The 25,805-nt window shown below is 37.9% G+C and overlaps 1 protein-coding gene across 7 annotated transcripts in view; it reads left to right on the top strand.

The window, feature by feature from the left end:
• The window catches only part of LOC117406858 (roundabout homolog 1-like), a 409,265-nt gene extending 389,570 nt beyond the window's left edge, over positions 1-19,695 (top strand). For 6 of the 7 annotated variants that reach the window (XM_059028687.1, XM_059028684.1, XM_059028685.1 and 3 more), the window contains 13 exons: positions 1,266-1,469; positions 4,365-4,391; positions 6,029-6,071; positions 7,973-8,127; positions 10,012-10,347; positions 11,431-11,541; positions 12,043-12,184; positions 12,563-12,832; positions 13,570-13,982; positions 14,503-14,655; positions 16,766-17,053; positions 17,921-18,123; positions 19,025-19,695. In XM_059028687.1, coding sequence (XP_058884670.1) covers positions 1,266-1,469; positions 4,365-4,391; positions 6,029-6,071; positions 7,973-8,127; positions 10,012-10,347; positions 11,431-11,541; positions 12,043-12,184; positions 12,563-12,832; positions 13,570-13,982; positions 14,503-14,655; positions 16,766-17,053; positions 17,921-18,123; positions 19,025-19,039 — 2,360 coding nt within the window. In that variant the 3' untranslated portion in view covers positions 19,040-19,695. The remainder of the gene's footprint in view (positions 1-1,265; positions 1,470-4,364; positions 4,392-6,028; positions 6,072-7,972; positions 8,128-10,011; positions 10,348-11,430; positions 11,542-12,042; positions 12,185-12,562; positions 12,833-13,569; positions 13,983-14,502; positions 14,656-16,765; positions 17,054-17,920; positions 18,124-19,024) is intronic. The other variant, XM_059028686.1, reaches the window with a different exon arrangement.
• Positions 19,696-25,805: the final 6,110 nt, after the last annotated feature.

Genomic DNA, 25,805 nt, shown 5'->3' with positions numbered 1-25,805 from the left:
TCAGATAGTTATTAACATGACATGTCAAGTGTTTATTTAACGATGAGTATAATATATCAGAGAGTATGTATTTGAATCATGTTTAGTTGCTAGGTCTTTTTGTTTTTATTCATTATTTTAGTTTTTTGTTATTCTGGTGAAAGCTTCCAGAATTTTAAGCTCAGTGAATACCTCAGTAACATTATACCTCAGGATTATCATGTCGATCATTCACAGCAAAATCAATCTACCAACACTGTGTTGGATATGTAAAAAAAAAAAACAGTCATTATACAAAATTTAAAAAGTGTAGCTGAGTTACAAAATAGCATTGTAGTGACAGCAGAGGTGATTAATAATGTAATTAATTCTTAACCATCTTCGGTATTGCTTTCTATCTGGAAACAAAAGACATCTTTGCTTGGGGGGAAAGCATTGTTGTGTGTTCTTTGATCTTTTGGTTTCCGTCCATTTTTAAACATGAAACTGGAAAACTAAAGAAAACCCTGTTTGACCGTGGCCATGTGTAATGAGGATGTTACCTGCCTGGGTCGTCACTGAATAATAACACAGAGCATTGGGTGTTGACATGCCGCACATGTGCACAGATTTAATAAACACACAGGTACTGCCACTAGGGTACCAGCAATGGTAGCCTTAGTGTCAGATTTAATAAAGAAAACAAAACAAAGCTAAAAATAAAAGTTTGCCACAAAAGGTGTCCCGCTCCAGGAACCTATTACACTACGAAACCCTCTCTATACTGGTTGGGATCAACATCCCCTAAACCAGTGTTTCCCAACCCTGGTCCTGGGGACCCCCTGTGTCTGCTGGTTTTCATTCCAACTGAGCTCTCAATTTCTTAAGTGAACTGATAATTTGCTTAATTAGACTTTTGTAATTGTTTTCAGCTCTTAAACAGTTGCAGAGTTCAAGTTACTTATGAAATGTTATAGCTAACTGTCAAACCATGTCTTACTGATTTAAACAGTTTTGTTTATTTAAAAAAAAAAGAAAAGGGCCTTTATTTGCTTTGCTTTTTACTTTTTGTGAATTTAGTGTTCATGTAAGGTGGGGAACATTGGCACTCACTACAGTCCAGCATTGTGCTGGCATACCCCATGAGAATGTCCCTTCAAATCTCTGTAAGTGTACCTTAGTCCTGAACTGACCACCCCCTTCATTGTCCTGATAAAGACTGCCAATGTTTTTTTTTTTTTGTGGACGATGATTTAAAGATTCACATTTAACTTGTTCTGTCTTCTCTCTCCCCTCTTGATCATTAGACTCCTCAGGAAGAATCACTGCCAATACTGAAGAGTCTGTCAGTACTCTATCACAGCAGATATCCGACGTGGTAAAGCAGCCTGCGTTTATTGCTGGGATTGGAGCAGCCTGCTGGATTATCTTGATGGTTTTTAGCATCTGGCTGTACCGACATAGGAAGAAAAGGAGTGGCCTCAGTAGCAGTTATGCAGGGATAAGGAAAGGTAAATATTTTTACCATTGCAGACTTTGCTTTAGCATCTCAAAGGATTCCTGACACTTTTGTCAAGCTAAACCAGTTAGGCTTTGGCCGTTTTAACTGTGCATAAATTGCAGAAAATGTACCTACTGAACTTCAATAAAAGCTAGCCTGTTTGGTCATTTGAATTTGGAACGCACATCAGTAGTACAAAGAAACCTAAGGAATTGTGAAATGAATAGTTTTATTTGTTTTGGAAAACATTCTTCGTTGTCTTGTTTTCAACAAAAGAAAAAATGCTAAACCGAGAATGTCCTGTAGGCTATTGAGAGAAGATTTGTATATTGTGATAATGCAAATGACTTCAGTTGATCTTGGCATACATTCTGCCAGTGTCATACAGTATATAAATCACAAAAATACAAGTGTGTCTTCTAAATTAACTGCTGAGTGACATCCTCATCAGCAGGAGAAAGAGATCAGGGCATGCGTAGTTTTCCACTGGGATCGACCATGTCGGCTCATTCGTTGATCAAATATTATAGAGAATTGGGTGCCAGCTCAATAAAAATCTCTAAGCGTCTTTCTCATTTATAGTGTGCATGTTTAAGGATACAAAATTAGGTTGGAATTCATTAATGTAGTGGTGGAAAGAAAATAAATACATTTCATTTGTTAACTATTGATATTGTTTTTAATAGGTTTCTGTTTATCAGGAAACATAATGTACATTTACTGTAAACTGTTTTAAAGTAACATATTCAGTCATACTTAGTCGGCATCACAGTCTCTTTCACTTGCCTTTCACAACTGAAATGTTTGGCCCTCAGTGAACATGAACCTACATCACCAAACCACCACTCAATTCAGCATACAGTAATTTTCTGTCTACGCTTGAGAGAGGCCCAGGTATAATTGTGTTCAGGTTAGTTTTGAGGTCAATTGTAATTGTCACTGTCTCTCTAATAAAAAAGTATATGGACCTAGAAACCTATGCTTCCAAATGTGTATGTGTATATCTGAGTGGTGGTGAGATACAAAGGGATACTGTGCATTGTATTTCTTCAGTATGGGCTGACTTACAAACTCCACAGTGAATCTGACTACTGTTAGCAAGTTAGCAGAGCTTTATTAAAACTGTAATTATGTCTTTTTAATGCCTTGCTTCAGGCTTTACAGCTGTTGAAGTGCCGCTCCCACACATAGCACAGCTAATCTTCTGTGGGTGTTTACAATAGATGGATGTCTGCACATATTTTATTCAGATTGACCTGTATGTATCTGTTCTTTAGTTCCATTTGAAAAGTTGTGAACTTCTAGTCACTGAATGAATGGTTGCAACAGGACCCCCAGTTTTCAGAGAGAATAGAAACCATAGAAGTGTTTCTTTTTTTTTTCTTGTTATACATCGTGATAAATTGTGGTTGTAGCATGAAAAGAAGTACATGGAAGATAGCACAATAGCATTTGGTTGATAGAGATTGTTTTGCAGCACTTGAAGGACAGTGTATGAATTGGATGTGCACTCCCAAGGTCATGTGTGTTTTTTTTTCCCCAAGGTTAAGTGGTGATAATAAAATGAAGCAGCAAATAATAGTAATAATAATAATAATAATAATTTGATCGAAAATCTTTCAATGCCAGCTAATACATACAGTAAATCATACATGATTTACTTCATTTAGGATGAATGCAAGCTCATTTATACAAGTAACCCAAGGTTAAGCTTGCACTAATCAGGATGTCGTGTGACTTCGGACAGGCATGCCTTCTTTATTAACTTACACTACCTGCGCCTACATTTCATTACTGCTGTGCGAACAGAACCATGCCAGAGTGTTGTTTGATACAATATTCCACATACAGTACTATAGAGCTCCACCTTCAGTTCAAATAACTGTTGTTTTTTGGAGATTTTTCATCAAAAGGTTTGTCAACAGAATTGTACTAGTTGATTTTTTTTAGTTTTACTGTATATTGTATGTTTAGGTGTTTTATAGTTATAAATAACGCATGCATTATCTTGTTATCAAGAGTTTCAGAATCTATGGGTATATGGAGGCATCTGTCCTTCTGTCTGTATGCCAAACTCACAATACATCATAGTGATCACCTTTTTAATATTACTGATGCCTATAATTTTGTATTTATTGCTTTTGCTGAGGATGTATGTCCCTGGAGTTGTTGTTTTTCAATCTATTTTTTACAAAGGATTTCATATTTATATGGTGGTGCAGTTTGGGATTGGGACGGTAAAGTGCACTAAGCCCAGTCTCTTCTGTAACATTACCAGAGTCTCCAGCACACTGAACTACTGTAATGCAGGGGCTTTATTTCATTACGTGGTTGTGATGAAATAGCCATGTATTCAATAGTGCTATGATATTGCTTAACCAGAAGCAGTAGGCATCGACAGACTTGATTTGTGGGTGAAATCGCAGCTGCTCTAAGTCTCACCTCTCGGCAGGATGTGCTGTTAGGTTGTTGCGATCAAAGTGTCCCACTGTGGAGAAGTACAGTATGTTAAAAGGCAGAAATTGGCCAAACGATTCAAAGAAAATGTTTTTACAGCCCAATAAAAGCTGTACATTGAGTATTACTGATAAGCAGTTGTTTGATAGAATGGACCTGTACAAAAAAATACCAGTGTAAAACAATATAATTCAGGCTTTTTAATTTCAAATAATATAAAACTCCCAGAACCAAACTACAATATTTATGCGTGGTTGTCTGGCTGGAGGAGCAAGATATCTGCAACACTAAAGATGCAAGTGTATCTTTGTGTGTGTGTGTGTGTGTGTAGATATAGAAATTATTGATTTGTTTTATATTTTATATATTAATAAAGAGGCCTAATTTGGTATTAAAACAGTGCTATATACCTTCTGCTCAATAACTAGTATCTTTTTTTTTTTTTCAGTTCCATCTTTTACCTTCACACCAACAGGTACAGTAGATATGTATACCTTTATGTGTCTTCATTGTTTGTTTAACTGGTGTAAAGGTTTCACAAGATTTCTGTCAATAGCTATCTAAATGTAAAAGTCATATTTCACAGGGCTTCCTGGTATTTCACAGCAAAATTGATCAGTCTTCACAAATAGATGTTGTTTAATTATAATTAAAGCAAAAGAAGCACACTGTGGTTTGCTAATATAATTCACAGGGAAATCAGCATTATATATAATATTAACTGATCTAGGAGTATTTGTCTCTTACTGGAGTCTGGCAGCAGTGATTTAATTTACTTAGGATAATGGCAGCCAAGAGTCTTGAACCAATCGTAGTGTGCTATATTTTGTCATCATTCAGTAGGATAAGCTTAACAGTTGACAGTGTTATAATGACAAAAATATGTGCATGGGTAAAGTTCCTTGTACTCAAATACTGGTTTTATCAATAGTTGTGTAGGAAGCAGAGACCGCTATAGTTTATAATACATTAAATTTGTTATTGATAGATAGTGCTGGCTTACTGTGAAAGATTTGTTCACAGAAGTGAAGGCCGCGTACCATAGCTAGTACTGTACATGTGTTAATGAGTTCTACATTGGGGGTATATAGAGTGCAGGTACATGACTGGGGTAGTTTGTTTTTAAAACATTTTAATTGAGACTGCAATGCCTTAATTACTATAATAAACATGCACAGCTGACAGTTGACAGTGCATTACACCTGGGAGCAGATTAACATCCAGTTTACTTGATTTCCGAACAGGATTTATTTTGTTTAAAGATTATGCCAGTACTTTCTGATGGTTTACTGATCACAGTTTTGTTGCCGCAGCTGTTGAGGTTTTATTTTATTTTTTTGTGTGGAGTTAAAGAACAGGGATGCAGGAAATATCAAGTTCTCAGATAGTATTAATTCCAGATATATATTTGTAGAATACAATATTTAATTTATTTTGTGCTGTTTTTTATATATATATATATATATATATATATATATATATATATAATTTATATATATATATATATATTTTTTTTAAGCATTTCAGTTCTATTCAGGTGACACATTTCAGTAGAAAAATACATCATGGCTTTTGTGAGATGTTATCAGAAGTCTGGAAAACTCCTCTAAGCAGGCAGACAGGCTTTTAACTTTCTGTTTGGGTTAGAAAATAAGAAAACTGCAACTGTCTGTTACATTTTAATCCAAAATTTGTAATTAAGGTGGCAGTTATCTCTCCTTTACAGACCACCAGCTTAGAGCTACTTGAAAGAGGACAATTTAGCTGCCAATTCCACATGTTCCCTACTTAAAAAAAATGCATAGCACCAGAATCCATCAGAATTTACAGCATGGATAAGCTTCTTAGCATCTTCCCTGCCCTGATAGTCTCATTTAAATGTACCATGTTCCAGAAGAAAAAATGTGTGAAGTATAAATATATGTTTGTGTGCATAAATGTACCACTACACTGACAGTGAAATACAAGCCTGCTTAACATGTGGTGTCTGCTTCTTCAAATGCCTGTGTTTTATACTTGGAGACCTAATCATGGTTGTACTGTGTACCAGAAATGTTCCTATTAATTTCCATTATGTGTATTTTAATACATGTTTCTTTCCAAATGGTTTAGTGACCTATCAGAGAGGAGGAGAAGCTGTAAGCAGTGGAGGAAGGTAATGTTTTAAGATTTAAAAATATGTGCGAATAACGCCTGCTACATTTAATTGATGAAAAGGGAATGCAATATTTTAGTAAATCTTATGTTGAATGCAGTGATATGCTCTTCTCAGATCCTGGGGGAGCCTTACAACTTTGAATTTACTTATTATTGTGTACTATATGTTGTGTATCTTTGCTATGAGTGGAGGAGTTTTAATTAGGGTAAGGTGTTTTTGTTTTTGAACTCTTCCTCATAATCTTGCTTTTTATATGTATCATTTTGTATTGCAACTTCAAACCCAGCTTTCCGTAGTGCCTTTCTTCTTGGAAAGAACCTTCATGTAAGCATCTACCTGGTTAAGTAAAGTAAATACCACAAAGGACAAATACATTCCACAACATGCTACTTAATACAGTTTACTGTATAAGACTGACTGGGGTTGAATTTTGCACATGGGAGCTCAAAACTCAGACAGAACAGCCCACAATGCAAAGAAATGCAGAGAGAATAGCCCATCCTGACAGGGAATCAGGAAGAAACAATGCTGTGTTCATTAAATGCTAACACCAGAGCTTTGATTTAAAAAAATAGCTGATGCCAAATGTGTTTAAAGTAATTTTCTTCTGCCATTTATGAAGATAAAGATGGATCACATCCTTCTGGATGCGGCAAATGAAAAGACATGTTCATCAGCACAATTTGTGAAAAAATGCTAAGGACAGCAAAATAATTACAGCCAGTGATTTAAAGGGCCTTAAATGGGAGGATTGAGCTCCAGGTGGAGTTTAACCCTTTGCGGTCCATTTATTAATCGCGCGTCAGGCACGCCAGGAATAATTAATTTTCACACGCGCAGTTAATTTTATACGCGCTGTTTAAAAGTATTTTTTTTCACAGTCAAACGGGTTTAAATGGCCCTGCATATCAACAAAGCACACACTAGGCATCTCCAGCCCCTCCCCAGCCTTTTGTTTGCTATAGCGTTCAGCTGTGTAAGAAATAAATAATAATAATAATAATAGTCGTACATACCGATCGATCATCTCCAGATCACTCGTTTTATCACCAAACTCCTCAATAATGCGATCAAAGTCATTATTTTATTACTATAACATCTGAAAAAAGCTCTGCAAATGTCCATGATAGTCTCAGTGCGCTGACGCACTTAGCCAGCTTGTTTATTATGGACGCCCATTATCTGATACCTGATACCATGTATGACTATTCATGAAATACGCCTTTTTTTTTTTTTTTTTTTTTTTTTCCGACTTGTCTCGGCTCCTGTCGCTACCACTCGGCAATTGAATGGTTTTCTCGGCTTTTTCCGGAGAAAAAACGACTAAACACCCGTTTATTGCGTTGCTATAATGATGTCGGACCCAGTCCGACAAAGGACCTGTGAGGAATAATTGCAATGTCGGACCCAGTCCGACAATGGACCGCAAATAGATCAAATTTTTAGAAATAATAATATTGCACCGAAAGTAAAGAACAGGATGCATTTTGTATATAAACATGTTTTTTATAATATATTATATAGATCCCTTATTCCCCATATTAACTGCCTTGCATTATCTCATCATTTAGTGTTACAATTTAACTACATAGCAGGCGTTTTTTTTATGTTGCTCTCTGGGATTAAAACTTCCGCTATCTTCGGTATTGAAAAAGGCAAAATAACCACAGTTCATTCTGATTTAAAAATGATATATATTTGAAACATTTTCATTGTATTTTGCATTATTATACCTTAAAAATAAATTTTATACTCAAAGTATCTCCCTAACTTGCAAAACTCATTTTTATCTAGGGAAAGGTTAAACACAATATCAAAGCAAGAGGCTAAGTATTCATTCAAAATTGAATTTAGAAACCAGATTTAAATGCTAATGACTTCTGTATTGTATCCTCTAGACCTGGTTTGCTGAACATTGGTGAGCCTGCTGCACAGCCGTGGCTTGCAGATACCTGGCCCAACACTTGCTCAAACCACAATGACTGCAGCATGAACTGTTGTACATCAGGCAATGGAAACAGTGACAGCAACCTCGCGACCTACAGTCGCCCAGGTAAGGAAGAAAAATCAGCACAGCAATTAAAACAGTTTCTAGGATAGATCTACTGATGTTGGACAAACAACCAGAAACACCTGCAATATATTATACCTAGTGCTTCTGTTTTTCAGGTTTTATTAAATGTATTTTTCGGTGCTTATTTTTAGCTATTTTCGAATTTTATGTAAATTGTTTTTTTCGGGGCTTTTGTTTTTGATATACTGTATGAAATTCGTGTTTTCGGTTACTTTCCAAAATGCTTGAGCGTTTTTTTGTGTGTGTGTGTGTCAAAATATGTATAGTAACTCGACCGTACTTGCACACTTAAGTTATACCTTCTTTCCTTTGCTGTCTTCCACAGCGAAATCCCCATGATCACGGGCACATTCTTCTGGGGTTTTTGTGTGTATGCATTTTTGTACATTACGCCACAATTCTGTTTTAAATCCTCTGTATCTTAACTGTAATACAGCTTTAAATAGTGCTAGCAAGCCTCCATCCTGATTTGTAATCTTGTTTTAAATCTCGCAAGCAGAGTCTCCAATAGAAATGTAGGATTGTGCTGTCATTCAGTAGTTGGTGCGGGTTTAAAGTATTGAGAACGAATCAATGATAGGTGCAAGTCAGGAAGGCAGGACATTGCCCAGCAGCACTGGGAAATGTATTTATTATTATATTTGTAGTAGGTTTTATTTTTTTTAATCGGAAAAGGGTAAAGTCAACGTGAATAGATAAACCATTTTCACAGTTTTTCGGGTTTTATCGGTTAAAACTGAAAATCAGAAGCCCTAATTATACCATGTGTATTATATTTTACTTAAAAGCTGAATCTCCTTTTTGTAAGGTAGTTTCAGTCACTGTTAAATAGCTGATTTTTGGTGCTTGGTTGGCAGCTTACTGTTTGAGAAACGTTATGTTGTACCTTTACTACAGATTGACAACCCCAACAATTACTATAACCCATTGTGACTGAATGGATATAGATATTGGAATGGATATTCAATATATTCTAAACAATAAGCTACAATACCTTTTGCAGGTTGTAGAAACTTTAAGGAAGGGGTTTTCTTGTGTGTTTTGACATTTCAGAACATGGTTCCTAATAGCATTCCCTGTATAAATACAGCTGATAGAGACATTGTGGTGGGGTACAGCCCGGCCCTGTGCGGATTTTGTATTTGTTGGATTATGATTTAAATGTACTGTTTATTGTTGAAAACCACAATGTGTATTATTATTGTTTTACAACCTTATTGAGATCCTTGTGTTTCTTAGTAAAAATAAATAAATAAATAAATAAATAAAACAAACAATAAATAATTACTCGTGTGCTGTGTAGTTATACACTTAATAAAAAGGCATTACATTTAAATAGCTTTCTTACTCAGGTTTTCCTTATGGAGCAGGCCATTTTATAATCAAAATATGACACTTTGAGATGTGTGCTATTGTAAAGTTAACGCACAGCTAGGTGGTTGCTATACCAGTAACATGCAGTTTTAAAATTCATACTTTAATGCCTTACCTAATGCTTTTACCATTCTGTGTTAAATTATTTTGGAGAAATATTTCTGTATTGGTGACACAAAATGATTGCCACGTCATCAGGAATAAGGAGTGAGAACAGATGCCATTCTGTCTCCAGATGGCACTGTAAACCTTACTGATGAGAGTAACAGAAAATGATTTGGGAAATTGCCTCTTTATTCCATTCTCTCCCTTTGTACAAGTTAATGTCAGCAATTCTGTGGAAACCTTGTATACCAAAAATACATCAATACATTGTTGAAAAAAAAATGTTACAATATCTATAAATTTCCTAGCATTGAAAAAAAGAATATCTTGTAAAGTGATTGGTAAGTTATTTTGTTTTTAAACATGGTGTTTTCTTTTGTTCAGCTGATTGTATTGCAAATTACAACAACCAGCTGGATAGCAAACAGACCAACCTGATGATGCCTGACTCTGGAGTCTATGGAGATGTGGACCTGAGCAACAAAATCAATGAAATGAAGACATTCAACAGCCCCAACCTGAAGGACGGGCGCTTTGTCAACCCAGCAGGACAGCCAACGCCTTATGCCACGACCCAGTTAATCCAATCCAGCATTGGAAACAACATCAACAGTGGCAATACGGAAATGAACGAGAAACACTGGAAGCCATCCATCCAGCAAAAGCAGGATCTCCCAGCCTTGCAGTACAACATCATGGAACAAAATAAATTAAATAAAGGTAAGTAAAGATTGAAGGCGTCCTGGTTGCAAATGATTCCAGAACGGAACAGCGTCTCAACTGATTGCTACACACGTTATTCCATTTTAAAACACTCAATTGTCAAGCATTTTAAACAAGCTTTTGCAATCTGACTTTTATTTTTTTGGTTCTATGTATGCCAATTACATAAATGGCTAGCATTACCTATTTTTTGAGAATCTTTGCTTTTACACCTTTAATGAGCACCAATCAAACATCACCAGAACAGTATTAGAAAGTGAAGAATATAAAAGGGTTTTCTGTCTTTGTATATATTTAGGTTTAGCATAGAAGATATCCCCTGCATTTATTTTCATATTCAGTTACTAACACCATATGTACTGTATATTTTCCACAAGTCTACCAGTCTACTGTGTAATGTGTTTGCATTTTGTCTTGAATTAACTGCTAGCTAAAGAAAACCTTTACCATATTGAATGTTTAAACAGCATTTCTGGTATGTGTGTGGTTTTGAAATAAGGATAGCTTGAAGACTTCATAGAGTAGCTATTAACAAAGCTGGTAATTCATGTCAGTGAGTGACAGCTGGATTGCAAATACAGTAATTTTATGTCAGTGGTTCCTCAGACCAGTGATTGGTTTCATCTGTTTCTACTTTGAACTTTCTAGCAGAGAACCTTTAATCTTTTCCATGCCACGGTTATGTGTACTGTTAAAGTCAAAATTGTTCTCTGAATAGTTTAAGAATTTGCATCCAAAGAACAATAAAATATTTATTTGTATGTGTTGAGTTTGTTTGTGTGTATTAAAGTTGTGGTGCCCCACAATTATGTTCATTTTACACTAAAATATAATTTATTGTCGGTCTGTTTCTACATTCTTCTTCTGTAGATATTAGGGACAACAGCTTCCTACCCAGTTAAACATAGCCATTACGTCAGTCTCTCAGTCAAAGAGACATGCTACAGCTGTTTCTACTTGCGGTGGTATGGGAATATAAATTACACCTTGAAGGACTGTTGTAGCTGTATTTAATACTCCAATATTTAATTGTTATTACAATATAATAAAACTGTAAATGTGCATTGTAATTCCTTTCAGATTATCGTGTTACTGACACAAGTATGCCCGCCACAATCCCATACAACCAGTCGCATGATCAGAGCACAGCTGGCTCGTACAACAGTTCAGATAGAGGCAGCAACACTTCAGGTAAGTAAATAAATAAACACACTATGCTGTGTATAGGCATTTACTGTATATACAGTATACATTCAAACATATATACATACAAATTAAGACAAAAGTTCATAACTAAGCACTATGTTACAAATGCATGTATTCAGTATTTACCATCTACTTAAAGGGAAATGATAACTAGTGTTTACAACAAATATACAGCAAAGGTAAAACAATGCCTTTGTTGTAAACATTACAGGGTGTTCTGTAGCCCTTTAAACTGTTTATTATCACGTTTCTCAAAAAAAGTTCAGCATTTTGAACATTCGTCCACTGAATGCCCTGTTTAATTCAACACATTCATTCAAATAAAATACATTTTATAGGGAGTTTGAATTAAGCCCTATAAATATTGACATCAGCCCAATGTGAGCCATAATGTTGAAATAACGTTTATTTTCAGTTTCAAATACACGCATAGTTAATATCAATTAGTAGTAATAATATATGTTGTTTTCTGTGTGAAATCAAAAGGGAGTCAAGGTCACAAGAAATCCCGAACTCCAAAAATTCCAAAACAGACTACGATGAACTGGGCAGACTTGCTTCCTCCACCTCCTGCCAACCCACCGCCATGTAGAAGCAATGAAGAGTACACTATTTCAATGGAAGACAGGTAACTAGCTGAATGCATTATTAAGATTTTAGTATGGATGCCCTGTAAAACTAAATATATTTATACAATATGTGTGGCTGAGTATTCTGAGAATAACTACAAGCTACAAAATACGGTTTTTCCTATCTACAGATAAATCAATTATCTGGAAAGTAATGAAGAATATAATAAAATATGCTGCTCATACATAGTAATTAAGCCTGAATTAGTAGCTGGATTGAAGTCTCAGCTGTGAATGTATACTAAAAAAAAAATTCATGAAGGAAATCAACTATAAAATACTGTATAAATCTATTAAAAAATGGTGGATTATCCTCTATAGTAGATACTTAACTGAAAACTATGTTCTAATGTGTGGTATTGCTTTAATTCTCCCAGCTATGACCCAGAAATGCAGTGCCCCGTGCCCCCATCCAGAATGTACCTGCAGGACGAGCTTGAGGAAGATGATGAGGAGGAGGACGAAGAGGAGGAGATTGAGAGGGGTCCCACTCCACCTATCAGGGGGGCTGCCTCATCCCCAGCAGCCGTGTCCTACAGCCACCAGTCAACTGCCACACTCACCCCCTCCCCACTAGAGGAGCTGCAGCCCATGCTACAGGAATGCCAGGAGGAAATGGCCCACATACAGCATCAGCATGACAGGAGGTATGCTGTTTGTGAGCCCTGTGGTATACAATGGTGTGTTAGCATAGGTTATCCTCCTGAGTTCATGCGGAACCTAAACTGGAGTAGACCCATTAAAACTCTTTTAATAATGCTGGATATTTAGGTGCTGTATCGAAACACTGGCAGACCTGTTAAACCTTGGCTATTCCAAAGTACATTTTTATTTATTTAAATATTTTAGGGTTAACTGATTTTAACTAAATAATGTTGAGAATGTTTGTAAAATGCACAACATGTAGGAAATCTCAATCATTGTTTATACATCTTAATGTGCCCTATTTATGTACACTGATTAACATATGGTCTGTATAGCCTATTGCTTTGAAATTTTCCCTTTTAAACTTCAAGTCTAATTATAGCAGTCTACTTCAATACTGCCATTAACTGTAATAGTTTCTATGCTACCCCCCTGAAGGTACCTACATTATACTAATGTAGTGGCCCATATCTTTTTAGTCCGTGCTTAAATATTTGTTTCCTGTAAAATGTTACATGTATAATAAAACACACATTTGAAGTTGTAATTTAAAACCTACTATTGCTGCAGTTAGTAGCAGGGACATGTCTTTATGGCTCACAGAGTGACATAGAGGCAAACAGGATTCAAGTTAAAGCTATGAATGAACTTCCTTCCAGGACTGTAAACACACTGGACAAGATGAGAGTTTACATAAGGTAAAGCAACCAATGGTGTGATCTTTGAATTACCCTTTCAGGCGCCATCCAGTCAGCTCTCCACCTCCTCCAAGGCCCATCTCTCCACCACACACATACGGTTACTTATCTGGACCCCTAGTATCGGATATGGACACAGATGCCCCTGACGAAGATGCAGACGAGGCAGATGTTGAGGTCGCCAGGATGCACACAAGGAGGCTGCTGCTGCGAGGGTTGGAGCAGACTCCTGCCTCCAGCGTGGGAGACCTGGAGAGCTCTGTAACAGGCTCCATGATCAACGGTTGGGGATCAGCCTCTGAGGAAGACAACGCTTCTAGCGGGAGGTCCAGTGCTGTCAGTTCTTCGGACGGCTCATTCTTCACCGACGCAGACTTTGCTCAGGCAGTCGCAGCTGCAGCGGAGTATGCTGGCCTCAAAGTAGCCAAATATTCAATGCCGGATGCTGCTAGAGGTACATTTGTGTTTTGTGAGTTGTGTACAAGCAAAGGAAGGCTGACCAGAAATGTGAACAGGAATAACACACTTGCCAAGATTCTGTACACTGATTGACAGCTGCTCACTAGGCTTGCATGCATAGAATACAGTTTATAAATTCCAACTCCCAAGCCTGGATTAGTCTTTCAGTCCTACAAGCAGCTCTGTAGATTGTTAATGTTGAGAGTTTTTAAACAGCAGGTAGCACATTAAAGTCGCTATTTTTATCTGTACAACAGTGTAAATGTAAGTGTGCAACATGGGATACCTCATCTTTTGTTCAGTGGGGCGCTAATTGTAAAGGCACTTGTATCAAGATCAGACTGTGTTGATGGCTAAACCATGAATATGCAAACAGGAGCTCATGGCTTGCCTAGGTAAACTGCCAAGCAAGTAGCAGACCTACAGTAATGTTGTGTTTTGTGGGATTGCAGTTAAAACATTTGTATGTGTTTTTTTTTTTTTTTTTTTTTTTTATAACCTCTTCACATGTGCAGGCCGCAGACACTATATGAACCCCAGCAGTCATAGACCCACGAGTCCTGTCTCTACAGACAGCAACATGAGTGCTGCTGTCATTCAGAAAACACGACCTGCCAAAAAACAGAAGCACCCACCTGGGCATCTGCGTAAAGATGTTTACACAGAAGGTAAGGATGACAGTGAATTGGCTTGTTAGAAGTACATAGTGTCTCAGACCCCGATATACTTCTGGATAAGACAGCGTGACATTTTGCTCAGTGTTGTTTTGAGTATTGTATTTATTTTTGTACAGCATCAAAGATGTGGACAATCCTCACTTGTTCAGGTTTTTAAACTAAGAGAAGACCGTTTACATTGAGAAGGGTGAACTTTGATCATTTGTTTCCTGTGAAGGCCTCAGGCCCGGCAGCAGAGTGTGCACTACGGAGGGGGGGGCACCAAGTTGTTTTGGGGGGGCACATTATGGAAAAGGTCACTCAAGTCAAATAACTCGCATTCACCACTATTACGTGTTACGCATCACTGTGACCATAAATAAATACATAAATAAATAAATACTATTATCACGTGATACTATGAAACACCCACACAGCACTGGTGCCACACTATACTGAAGGCTACGTTTGTTTCTGGAATTGTTTTTCTTCTTCACCTATTAGCAACCCTTACTTCTGAGCTTCAAGTTTAAATGAATACAATGAATACAGTGTGCAAGTCCAAAGGGAGTGCAATTAACAAGTGACTGGACAATCTTGCATATATAAATTTAAAAGCTCTCATAAATAAGTCAGATTTTTTTTTCTCTCTTAGTTACTAAATCAGATGCAAATTACCAGTTGCATTTACTTGCATAAATAAATAAATAAATTAATAAACAAACACACGACCTGTAGGGGAAATTACAGTATAATATATACTATAGTACAGTTAGATTTCTGTGTTTAACTTTACTTTTATTTATGATGTGTCATGGGGTGGGGGGCATTGGCCATTTTCAAACTGATATTAGACAACATTAAATACTGGTGTAACACAGTGCACCTGGGCCTTCTGGCATATGCCCAGGCAAGCCAGTCTTGACCCTTTCGTTATTACAGCTTCTGTTTTAATCCATGTGCTGTGGTGGATGATGAGCAGGGGCAGCAAACCCTGTAAATCTTGTTCTTTATAAGCAATTTTACATTTATGGCTCCCCCACAGAGTAATTTAGCTTTGTTTTCCAGGGAACCCTTGCTGACTTTCTTGTTTTACATCTGGCTCTCAAGGATAGCCTTAACAAGGCTGCCAAAATCCATAAATTGAGCACCTATTAAAAGTACAAGTTGCAGGTTCCTGACAGTTTTCATATCCTACACTGCTAATTCCCCTATTACAACCACACTCTTTCTATACCAATATTATTGCAGTGATAATAAGTTCCATTAGTAAAAAAAAAAAAAAAAAAACCGAAAGAATTACTATTTATTTTGTTTGTAATACACATTTAATGACAAGCAAATAAAATACAGCATCATTAAAAAAAAGTTTTCCTTGTTATTATTTACCAGGACACTGTGATGCTTAATGAGTACCTATAGTATGGAGACAAACTCCTTTTATTTGTTTAAAAAGTTCAGTTTGCTGGCTTCAGCTGAGCCTTTTCACTGTACTTGTGCCAGAGGTACAGGTCAGGAGATATTGTTCCATCTAGTTTGTCTGTCTCTGGATACAAGGGGTGAGCCCGAATACAAGTACAAACGAGTAAATATAACAAGTATGGCCTTTTTTCTGAGTACGAGTAATACACAAGTAATTTTGCTATTACTTGTTATTCGGAGAGAGAAAAACTGTGAAATGCATTAAATCAGCTGTTGGCTCCAATAGGGCAGTGATGACTGTCGAGCTCAGCTCTAGAGATAGAGATCACTTCCAAAGTTAAGTGTAAAATAGGTGTGTTGTTTAAAGATGCATTTATTTTATACTGAATATCACTTTCCAAAGTTTTTTGGTGTTTGTGCATTTTTTAGGTTGTCAATAAGCAGATATTTTCTTTTTTTTTGTACACAAGCACCACTCAATCACAATAAATGATAAATATTTCAGGTTTTACGATGCGCTTAATAAGATATAGGTATCAAGCTTATATGTAGCTCACAGTAAAACCTGGAATGGCTAAAACTGGTTTTATGCCCATCCCTGAAGGACAATTCAAACTAGTTCCATGGTACCTTTTTTCTTTAAATGTTTACCCATTTATCTGGAGTTAAGAAGCTAACATGTACTGTATTATGTTCACAGACCTGCCCCCTCCCCCATTGCCTCCCCCTGCTATTAAGTCCCCCACCCACCTGACAAAATCTCTATTGGAAGGGCGGCCTATGATGTCATCCAAACTGGCATCTGCAGAGCAAAGGGTTGACCGGTCAGCAGAGAGGAGAGGTGGAAACTACCCCAGGCAGCACTCAGATGGGCGTACAAGCTCAACAGAATGCAGAGAGTCCCAGGAACGGCAGAGGGAAAGCAAATCACGAGGAAGCAGGGCGGCAAGGCACGAGGGCACGCTAGGCAAGGCTCGTCAGCACCCAGGTAAAAAAGTATTAAAAGTCTAAGGTTTATAGGGTCCCCGAGTGGCTTACTTGCATGACCGTGTGGTGAGCACAGGTTCATGTCCTGGCTGTGCCAAGTTGACAGTCTTCGCTGGGGATTCCAGAGGGAGCTATGTTTCCTCATCGCACTACAGCGGACGCTACTGGCCAGGCACCCAATAAGCTCAAGCAGACACCTGCAAGACTGGCCTTTTGTCCTGACATTCGCTCTCGAGTTCCTGGGTGTAAAAACAGGAAATTGGCTTGGCCGTTGAATCGAAGGACACACACTGAAACTTCAGTTCTCCTGAGCTGAGTGGGAAATCTTTGTAAAATAATCAGAGGTAAAATAATTGGGCACAGAATTATTAATTTTATACAGAATACAAAAAACTAAAAAAGTTTTTTTAATTTACCACCTCTTTTCAAAGGAACTAATGAGAGACACGGTGGACATTTATCAAAGCTTTTTGGAAAGTGTTAATTAAAAATGTTTTCTTTTTGTTTTTTTTAAAGAACTATTTGTACTAAAAGTCTGTAAATTAAATACCTGATATTTTTATAACCAGTCTTTGTTTTTCTTTAATGTTAATGGTTCCCCTAATACTATAAGTGCATGATTGAGCAATATTTTAAGTCAAAGCTCAATCGTAGATTCTAAGGTAACTATATAGACTGTGTTTCAACAAGGGCCTTTATAAATGTAATCTAGCTGAAACAGTCAAAAAGAAAGTGCTCCAGTGCATCAAGAGAGGCATATGTCAGCGCAGTTACATTTTGAATGATCAGGAATTGCCATGATCATTTAGAACTGGTGTAGGTTGAACGCATGTAATTCTTGCTAAGATTCTTATTTATCAATGTATAGGACCTGAGGATATCCTGCCATACAACAGGCCCACATTTCCCACAGCACACAATCCCAGAGATCCCAGTTCCTCCAGTTCCATGTCATCAAGGGGTTCTGGGGGGAGACGACGAGCGGATCAGACTACTGCAGGACGAAGGAATCCTTCAGACGCCGGATTGCAAGGATTGGGAACCTTTGAGCAAGAAGATGATGAGCTAGAGGTAGATTCTTCCTTTATAGTCTTGCATCCCATCTTAGGTCTCTAAGCACAAGAGAACAAGATATTGTAATTAGTACTTTTTGCAAAAAAAACCCACAACATATAACATGCTGCAAAACTTATAACATGCATCATGCAAGGTTCATTTATGGAGACCAAAGGGTAATTCCAGCTCAAGTGAACCGAGTTCTAGAAGATGTTTCATCCATCTGTTGGTGATCATACATAAACCATATGTGATGGAAAAGGGTTTCCAGGTTAGAAGTGTGTAAAAGAAGAGCTGTGAAACCCATGAGCGCAGTGAAACCATATATGAAAATTGCAAAAATTACCATTTTGATTACTAATTTGTAGGGGGGGTGACCTAAGAAATATCTTATTGATGCATGCCATCCACTTCAGCTGCACTGGCACCAAAATATTCCTGAGTTTTTCAAGTTTTAGGAACCAGTTTGGCATGAAAGGAATGAAAAATGTTGTGCAACCTTTTATTTATTTATTTATTTATTTTTAAATGGAGGCAAACATTCTTATTCAAAGGCCTTGATCAATCTGTACCAAGGTGACACTTCTCTTTTATTATCTGCCCGTGTTAAGCTGCCTAGACTTATCTATACATCATTCTAGTCTTGGAATGAAAGCCGTGGCATTTTCTTCACCACTTTATCTTCTTGCAACTTTAAATCAAAACCCTATCGGCTGAGCTGAAATATTTTGAACTGACCTTTCGACAATACATCACTGTGTTATAGTGACAAGTGATTGTAAATTAAATTGTTGGTCAAAAAAGTCATGATCCTTGAGTGTACTTCCAATTAGCAAGTTTTGAGTTGTTTTTTTTTTATTATTTTTTTTTTATTAAATACATTGCATTAAAACTCAAATGTGTTTACTCTCCACAGGGAGCAGAAAGCTGAAGAGAAAAGTGAACAGCAAGGAAAAAAAACAATTAGTCCTGATAGTTAATGCCAGATACAATGTTTGGTGCAATCAAATTATGTAAATTATGTTTCTTTTCAACTTGTTAAACTGACCAATTTATATATAAAAAAAAAAAAAAATGTTTTGTTTTAATTTGACTGGGATTGTGATGCCCAGTTAAAAGAAAGTACAGTAAAAGAAAATAATCTAGTGGTACTGTTTCGGTTTCAATGCAATATGGGGTAATAGTTTACACACCGACTATTATGTAGGGAATTGTTTTTGTCAATCCCTTTCGAAAACCCTTACAGTCATGTATTACTGTAATAAAATTAGCTACAAGCATATTGGGGTGGCCCATATTGTAAATATATATCATCTTTTTTTGTAACTTGTTGTGGTACTTAAAATGTCTTCCTTGTTTTTATTTTATCATTGTTGTACAATTGTTCAAATGTTCAACCACCCCAAGCAAGCGTCACTTAGGGAAAGTTTAATTTGTATATTTTATTTTTTTGTAATGCACTGTTTGTTTGTTTTTTTCTTCCATGGTTTTAAAAGCACAATCACTAAACTTTATTTTAAACCATTGTATCTATTAACCTTTTTGTCTTACTGAACAATAAAGTACGACGAGAAAGTCTTGTTATTATCATGGTGTTGTAATTGAAATGATAAGCTGATGGCAATGGAAGGAATTTGAAAAGATAAAATGAGGCCCACCTGGAGATTGCCTTCGTTTCATAGGACTTCTTCAAATGTATTTCGAAAATTCGAAACATCTCACTTCTAAGTTCCAAAAGGTATATGGATCCATTTGTCCTTTTTGAGTTTAAGATGATGCCATCTACCATCTGGAAGCAGAGACTTCTCTGTTCATTTGAGGATGATAACACTCCAGGACTTAGACAACAAAAAAAAAACTGTACTAATGTGCAGATGAACATTTGTCTGTGCAGATGAACATTTGGAGTGCCACACAGCAAACATAGTTTTGTACTAAAATGTAGTTAAAACTGTTTAAATGGTTACATAGCCAGGAATTACAGTACTAAGGGAATTTAACATTGTTGTTTTCATTATTTTCATGTAAAAGGCAACTTCTTTATCGTTGGCCATAATTTTGCATACTGAGGATCAAATAATCCTAAACATGTTTTTTCACATTATTTATTAAAAATGTCCTCAAATACCAAAACAAAAATCTCTGTGATGCTGTTTGTTCGGTCCTTTTTACGAGCATGTTATAACTTCAACATATGTAGTTCTTTTTGCAGTTATTCAGACAAGTAAGGGGACAGGGGTGCGGTATAACACAGACACTAACAACAGAATTCCTTGAACAACAAAAAATAAATAATTTGTAAGGTGTGTCCCTTAAGAAAATCAGCCAGGTATGGTAACATTTCCCTTTTGCACTCTACCACTAATTATAAAATGAAAAGCAGCTGCATACCAGCTTGTATTTTACTGTTAATCATGCATTTTAAAAGACACAAATAATCGCTGACCATAGATTTGAAAGCCGTTGTGGGTGGATTTATAAGAGATAAATTATTTTTAAGTCTAGTGTATGATGAACGATGAAGATGAAGCCTGTCGAGTCGTTTATTTTAGAATTTGAAATGTTTAACTTTGAGTCAAAAAACTTTAAAACAAATCATCGCTATTATACACCACTGCTTTATAAAACAAACAACCTTAGAACATTTTTTTTTTTTTTTATTAGATACTTGAATGAATATAGACATATTTGCTTATTACTTGGCTCTCTTCTGCGGTTGTCTACTTGCCATAATGATGGAATTATTATTATTTTCAATCGAAACTGGTTTCATTACATACACTATGGAAATCAAAAGCTGTAGTGTATTGTGACATATCCTATGGTAATGGTATGGTAATGATTGATTGTAAAGGTTGTGATAACACTGTGTAACAATTTTTTTTTTTTTTTTTTTTGTTCCTGGGTAGTAAGTGTTATTTCCTAATTGCTTATGCCTCAAAAGTATATAAAATGGCTATTATTCCCCACAAACTTTGCTTTTGTGACCAGGACAGTGATATTTTGAAATTTACCTATTTTCCAGAACATTCCAGATAGATTCAGTGCTGAGTAAACTTGGAGTAACTTCTAGAACTTTCCAGTAATATAAATAGTAGTATAAATACAGGGGCCTTAAGCCCATCAGTTCAGTTTAGTTCCAGCTGCCTAAGTGGATACATATCTGCATTTTTCTGAGATGGCATCAAGGTCATAGGAGACTTCAAAATGGTGGCATTCCTGATGGGTCTCCAAGGCGGTTTTACCAAGTTTCCCTGCTATCTTTGCCTTTGGGACAGCAGGGACACCAAGTCGCACTACCACAGTAGTACAGGACTGGCCACAGCGGACCGAGTTCTCTGTGGGGAGGAACAACGTCAAGTGGGAGCCACTGGTGGACCCCCGGAAGGTGCTGATGCCACCACTGCACATCAAATTGGGCCTTATGAAACAATTTGTCAGAGCTCTAGATAAGGAGTCGGCAGCCTTCAAGTACCTTCAAGACTTCTTCCCTAAGCTGTCTGAGGCAAAGGTCAAAGCCGGTGTCTTCATCGGACCACAGATAAAGAAGATCCTGGAGTGCAATGAATTCCCCAAGAAGCTCACTAGTAAGGAGAAAGTGGCTTGGAACAGCTTTGTCGCAGTGGTTCGGGGCTTCCTGGGCAATCACAAGGCTGAAAACTATGTGGAGCTGGTTGAGACTCTGGTGAAGAACTACGGCACAATGGGCTGTAGGATGTCCCGCAAAGTCCATATCCTTGATGCTCATCTTGATAAATTCAAGGAGAACATGGGAGCGTACTCGGAGGAGCAAGGCGAGCGCTTCCACCAGGATATACTGGACTTTGAACGCCGCTACCAAGGACAGTATAACGAGAACATGATGGGAGACTACATTTGGGGGCTGAGTCGTGAAAGTGATTTACAGTATAATCGTAAATCTCGAAAAACTACTCACTTCTAAATCTTTTGTAGTCATTTTTGTATTACTTTAGTATAAATACATGTTAATTTGGATTCATATGTTGTTTTTTTCTGACTTTATGTGAACGAAAAGACACAAATTCGCCCGTTTTCTCATTGGAAATAGGTACATTTCAAAATATCACTGTCCTGGTCACAAAAGCAAAGTTTGTGGGGAATAATAGCCATTTTCTATACTTTTGAGGCATAAGCAATTAGGAAATAACACTTACTACCCAGGAACAAAAATTGTGTTACATAGTGTAATGTATGTGCCCTTAGTATGTCTGAAACTTGGTGTAGAACACACGCTACATTTTCTCACCATTTCTCCAGCAGACCTTCAGTTCCACTTGCAGCTCATCACCTGTATTACTAGGAAAACTCCTCTAACCACCCATTTGTTTGATGTTTTTGTGGCCTTATACAAGTGCTGGTACTGCATCTGAATGGAATGGCATTCCATTTGGCTTGCTAAGGCTGCATTAAATTTATATTGCAGTTTGAACAAGTTTCAAGATTTTAATGTCCTGGTAGTTTTAGAGGGCATCTGCCATAGGATAATGAACCCTCTACTCGGAACTTGATTGGCTGAGATGATATGTGAGGTTTACAATTGAGAATTTGCTAACTTTGTTGAGGCTAACCAAATGAATAAAATAATGGCATATTGCACTCCATAAACAGACTGCTGAATTGATATGTGTTTCTTTTGTGATGATGTGACCCCAAGGTGTAGTAAACCACAGGTAGGAGACTCGAGTTGCCGTTCAACAACACTCTTGGTGTTCTTTATTTATTTATTTTAATTCACTATAACAAAACAAACAAATAAAACAAAAGCCTAACTCCGGCAAGGAGTGCTAACTTAACTTTTATAAGGAAGCCCTGTCTAACCACGGGACAGCTAGCTGTTTACCCATAACAAAAAAAAAAAAATATTAAACTTAATTTCTGTAACAACATGTTTTGTTATTTTTTGTTTTTTTTTTCTCTGCAGATCCACACACATGTGCCCTTCTTCCATACACCTCACCCAGACGGGTTGAACCTCTACCTTTTTTAAAGGGCTTGTCATTAAGTCCAGCTGCCAACAATAAATCAATTAACTGGGCCATCAAGCCAAACCCTGTGGCCTTCTGGGCAATGTAGTTTCTTCCTGACTCCCTTGTAGTGAGGCCAAAACCTCTAGTGGTTGTACAGTGCATTCACAGGGCATAAAGCTCTTTCCATCCTCAAGCTTATATAGTGCCCTTGAATGACTTTATTACACTATGTAGAGAAACAGTCATGTTCTGGTTTGCAATGTTAAACACATGGTCTACTCACACTAGTCCTGCACCCAGTCCTGAGTTTTTGAACTTCGAGTTTGAACAATCAAGCCGCTGGTTAACAGAAGTCACACCTGAGTCTGACGGGTTACTAATAGGAGTTGTTGTTCATGCAGCTACTATTTAAGGGAGGAACAATATTTCATATGGCCAAGGTCCTGAGAAGGGGTCCGTCCAAAACATTGTACATGAAGACCACACTGCATACAAGTTTATCTTTAATATTAATAACATTTAAAATCATATGTATAATGTTTTTACAAAACGTGAACAGGAACTCAAATGTCTGTTAAAAGCACAACACTTTTTTAAATGTATTATTGTGGTGGGGTGCCCCGCCCCTGTGCGTAGTTTTGTGTTTTATGTTTTATGTGATTGTTGCTGTGTATGTATTGGTGCAGGGGGTATAATGTGGTTTATGTAGCACGAGTGATTTAAAGTGTATAGTTGTATTCAGGCCCGGGGATTGCACAGTCACTTCACATGCAGATAAAATGTGTATTAGTATGTGGGCATGGGGATTACACAAATTAGTTCACGTGCTGGGATTCAAATGAACAATTAATTAGTAATTGAATCCTGGCACAGCTGTATATGTAGATGCATGAATCACTCACTCTGGGTTCGCAGTGGAGAACAGGAGAGAGTGGAAAAAAACGAAGAAGATAATAACAATTGCTACTCGTGCGGGAGAACCCGTACAATACTTGTTTGGGGTTCGTCCACTTGTGTTTTATCTGTCTATTTATTTTGGCCAATGTGCTGTTTTGTTTGTTCAGTCTTTTGTATAAAATTTTTATTTATAATTAAAATGCGTCACAGCACATTCATTCCTCTGAGTACTGCCTGTAGTGTTCTTTCTTGTAAGGTCTGATGTCACCACCCAAGCTATCCATGACATATGGTATTAGAAGTGGGATACAGCACTTCCAGGAACAGTACTGCGGGTACAGTTTTTGAAGAAGAATTATTATTGTTTTTGTTTGTTTGTTTTTGTTTTTTAATGAAGAGGATGGAGAAAGGTCTGTGGTGCTAGCACTGCAAAGTGGTGGAACACTACACTGACGATTGCCGCTTTCGGAAGGAAGATGAAACCAACATGGAAAGGTGATAGCAGTTGAAGAGAGAGGGGGCTCTGTGGTGCGAGGTGTGCAGGGTGTATGGGCACATCAGGGATGGGTGCCCATATGAAATCTCCCACTTATGGGAGGCTCGTGTTGGGGTTAGGTGGAGTTAGCGGAGGACTGGTTCCTCCGGGAAGAAAGTCAACTCCAGCCACCTGCCCAAAAGAAGGGGAGGAGCGGCCATCCCAGGAAGAAGGGGAAAAGGCCAGCACAAGCTCCAGCGCCCGTGAGGGAGGAGCCAGAGCGCCCAACACCCACAAAGGGGGAGTACAAGGGTCCAGTGCCCTCGGGGGAAATCTTGGAATGGCTGATGGACCCCGAGAAGGACCCCAATGAGACAATCCCGATGACGGTGAATATGCTGTGGGCCAGAGATGGGGAGCAATAGGAGGCCTGGGAACGACAACACCACCCAGCGCCCCTCCCAGACATCACAGCCATGGTACTCAGGTACCTGGTTTCCGATATGGGACTGTCCCCACTGCCTCCAGTCTCATCGGGAGGAGCCACACCTACTCCAGATACACAGGCAGTAGGCACGTCCACGCCAGGGACCAGAGGAGCCGCACCAGTCTCCAGTGACTAAAGGAGAGCTACACCAGTCGAGGGAGAGGAGCTGCAGCTGATTAAGCCGGCACTGCCTGGGGCTGCTGAGCCTGCATCGCCTGGGGCTGCCAAGCCTGCATTGCCCAGATGGTGGGCTAGTTTGCCACCGCCTGGGAGAGGCTAGTTTGCCACCGCCTGGGGAGGCTAGTTTGCCACCGCCTGGGGAGGCTAGTTTGCCACCGCGTGGGGAGGCTAGTTCGCCACTGCCTTGGGATGTCTACACAACACCACCCGGGGATGTCTGCTTGTCATTACTCTGGGCTTTGTTGTATCCAGCAGCAGCATTTGTTACAGAGAAGGTGGGAGAGGTGAGAAGACCACCTCCATCCGCAAATAAAATGTGCATTAGTATGAGGTACGGGGATTGTACAATTTAGTTCACATGCTGGAATTCAAGTGCATGATTAATTAGCAATTGAATCCTGGCACAGCTGTATATATAGATGCATGAATCACTCTCAGGGTACTTGTTTGGGGTTTTTCCACTGTCTGTTTTGTCTGCCTATTTATTTTGGCCAGCGTGCCATTTTGTTTGTTCAGTGGTTTGTATGGACTTTTTATTTGTAATTAAAATGCTCCACAGCACCTTCATTCCTCTCAGTACTGCCTGTTGTGTTCTTTCTTCTGGGTCTGACTTCACCACCCAAATTATAAAATGTGTTATGGAATTCTGATCAAAAAATCAAAAGACCAG

Source organism: Acipenser ruthenus, chromosome 8 (assembly GCF_902713425.1).
Source record: "Acipenser ruthenus chromosome 8, fAciRut3.2 maternal haplotype, whole genome shotgun sequence".
NCBI lineage: Eukaryota > Metazoa > Chordata > Actinopteri > Acipenseriformes > Acipenseridae > Acipenser > Acipenser ruthenus.
Note: the sequence above shows the minus strand (reverse complement) of the source record. Positions and strands in the feature narration are given on the sequence as shown.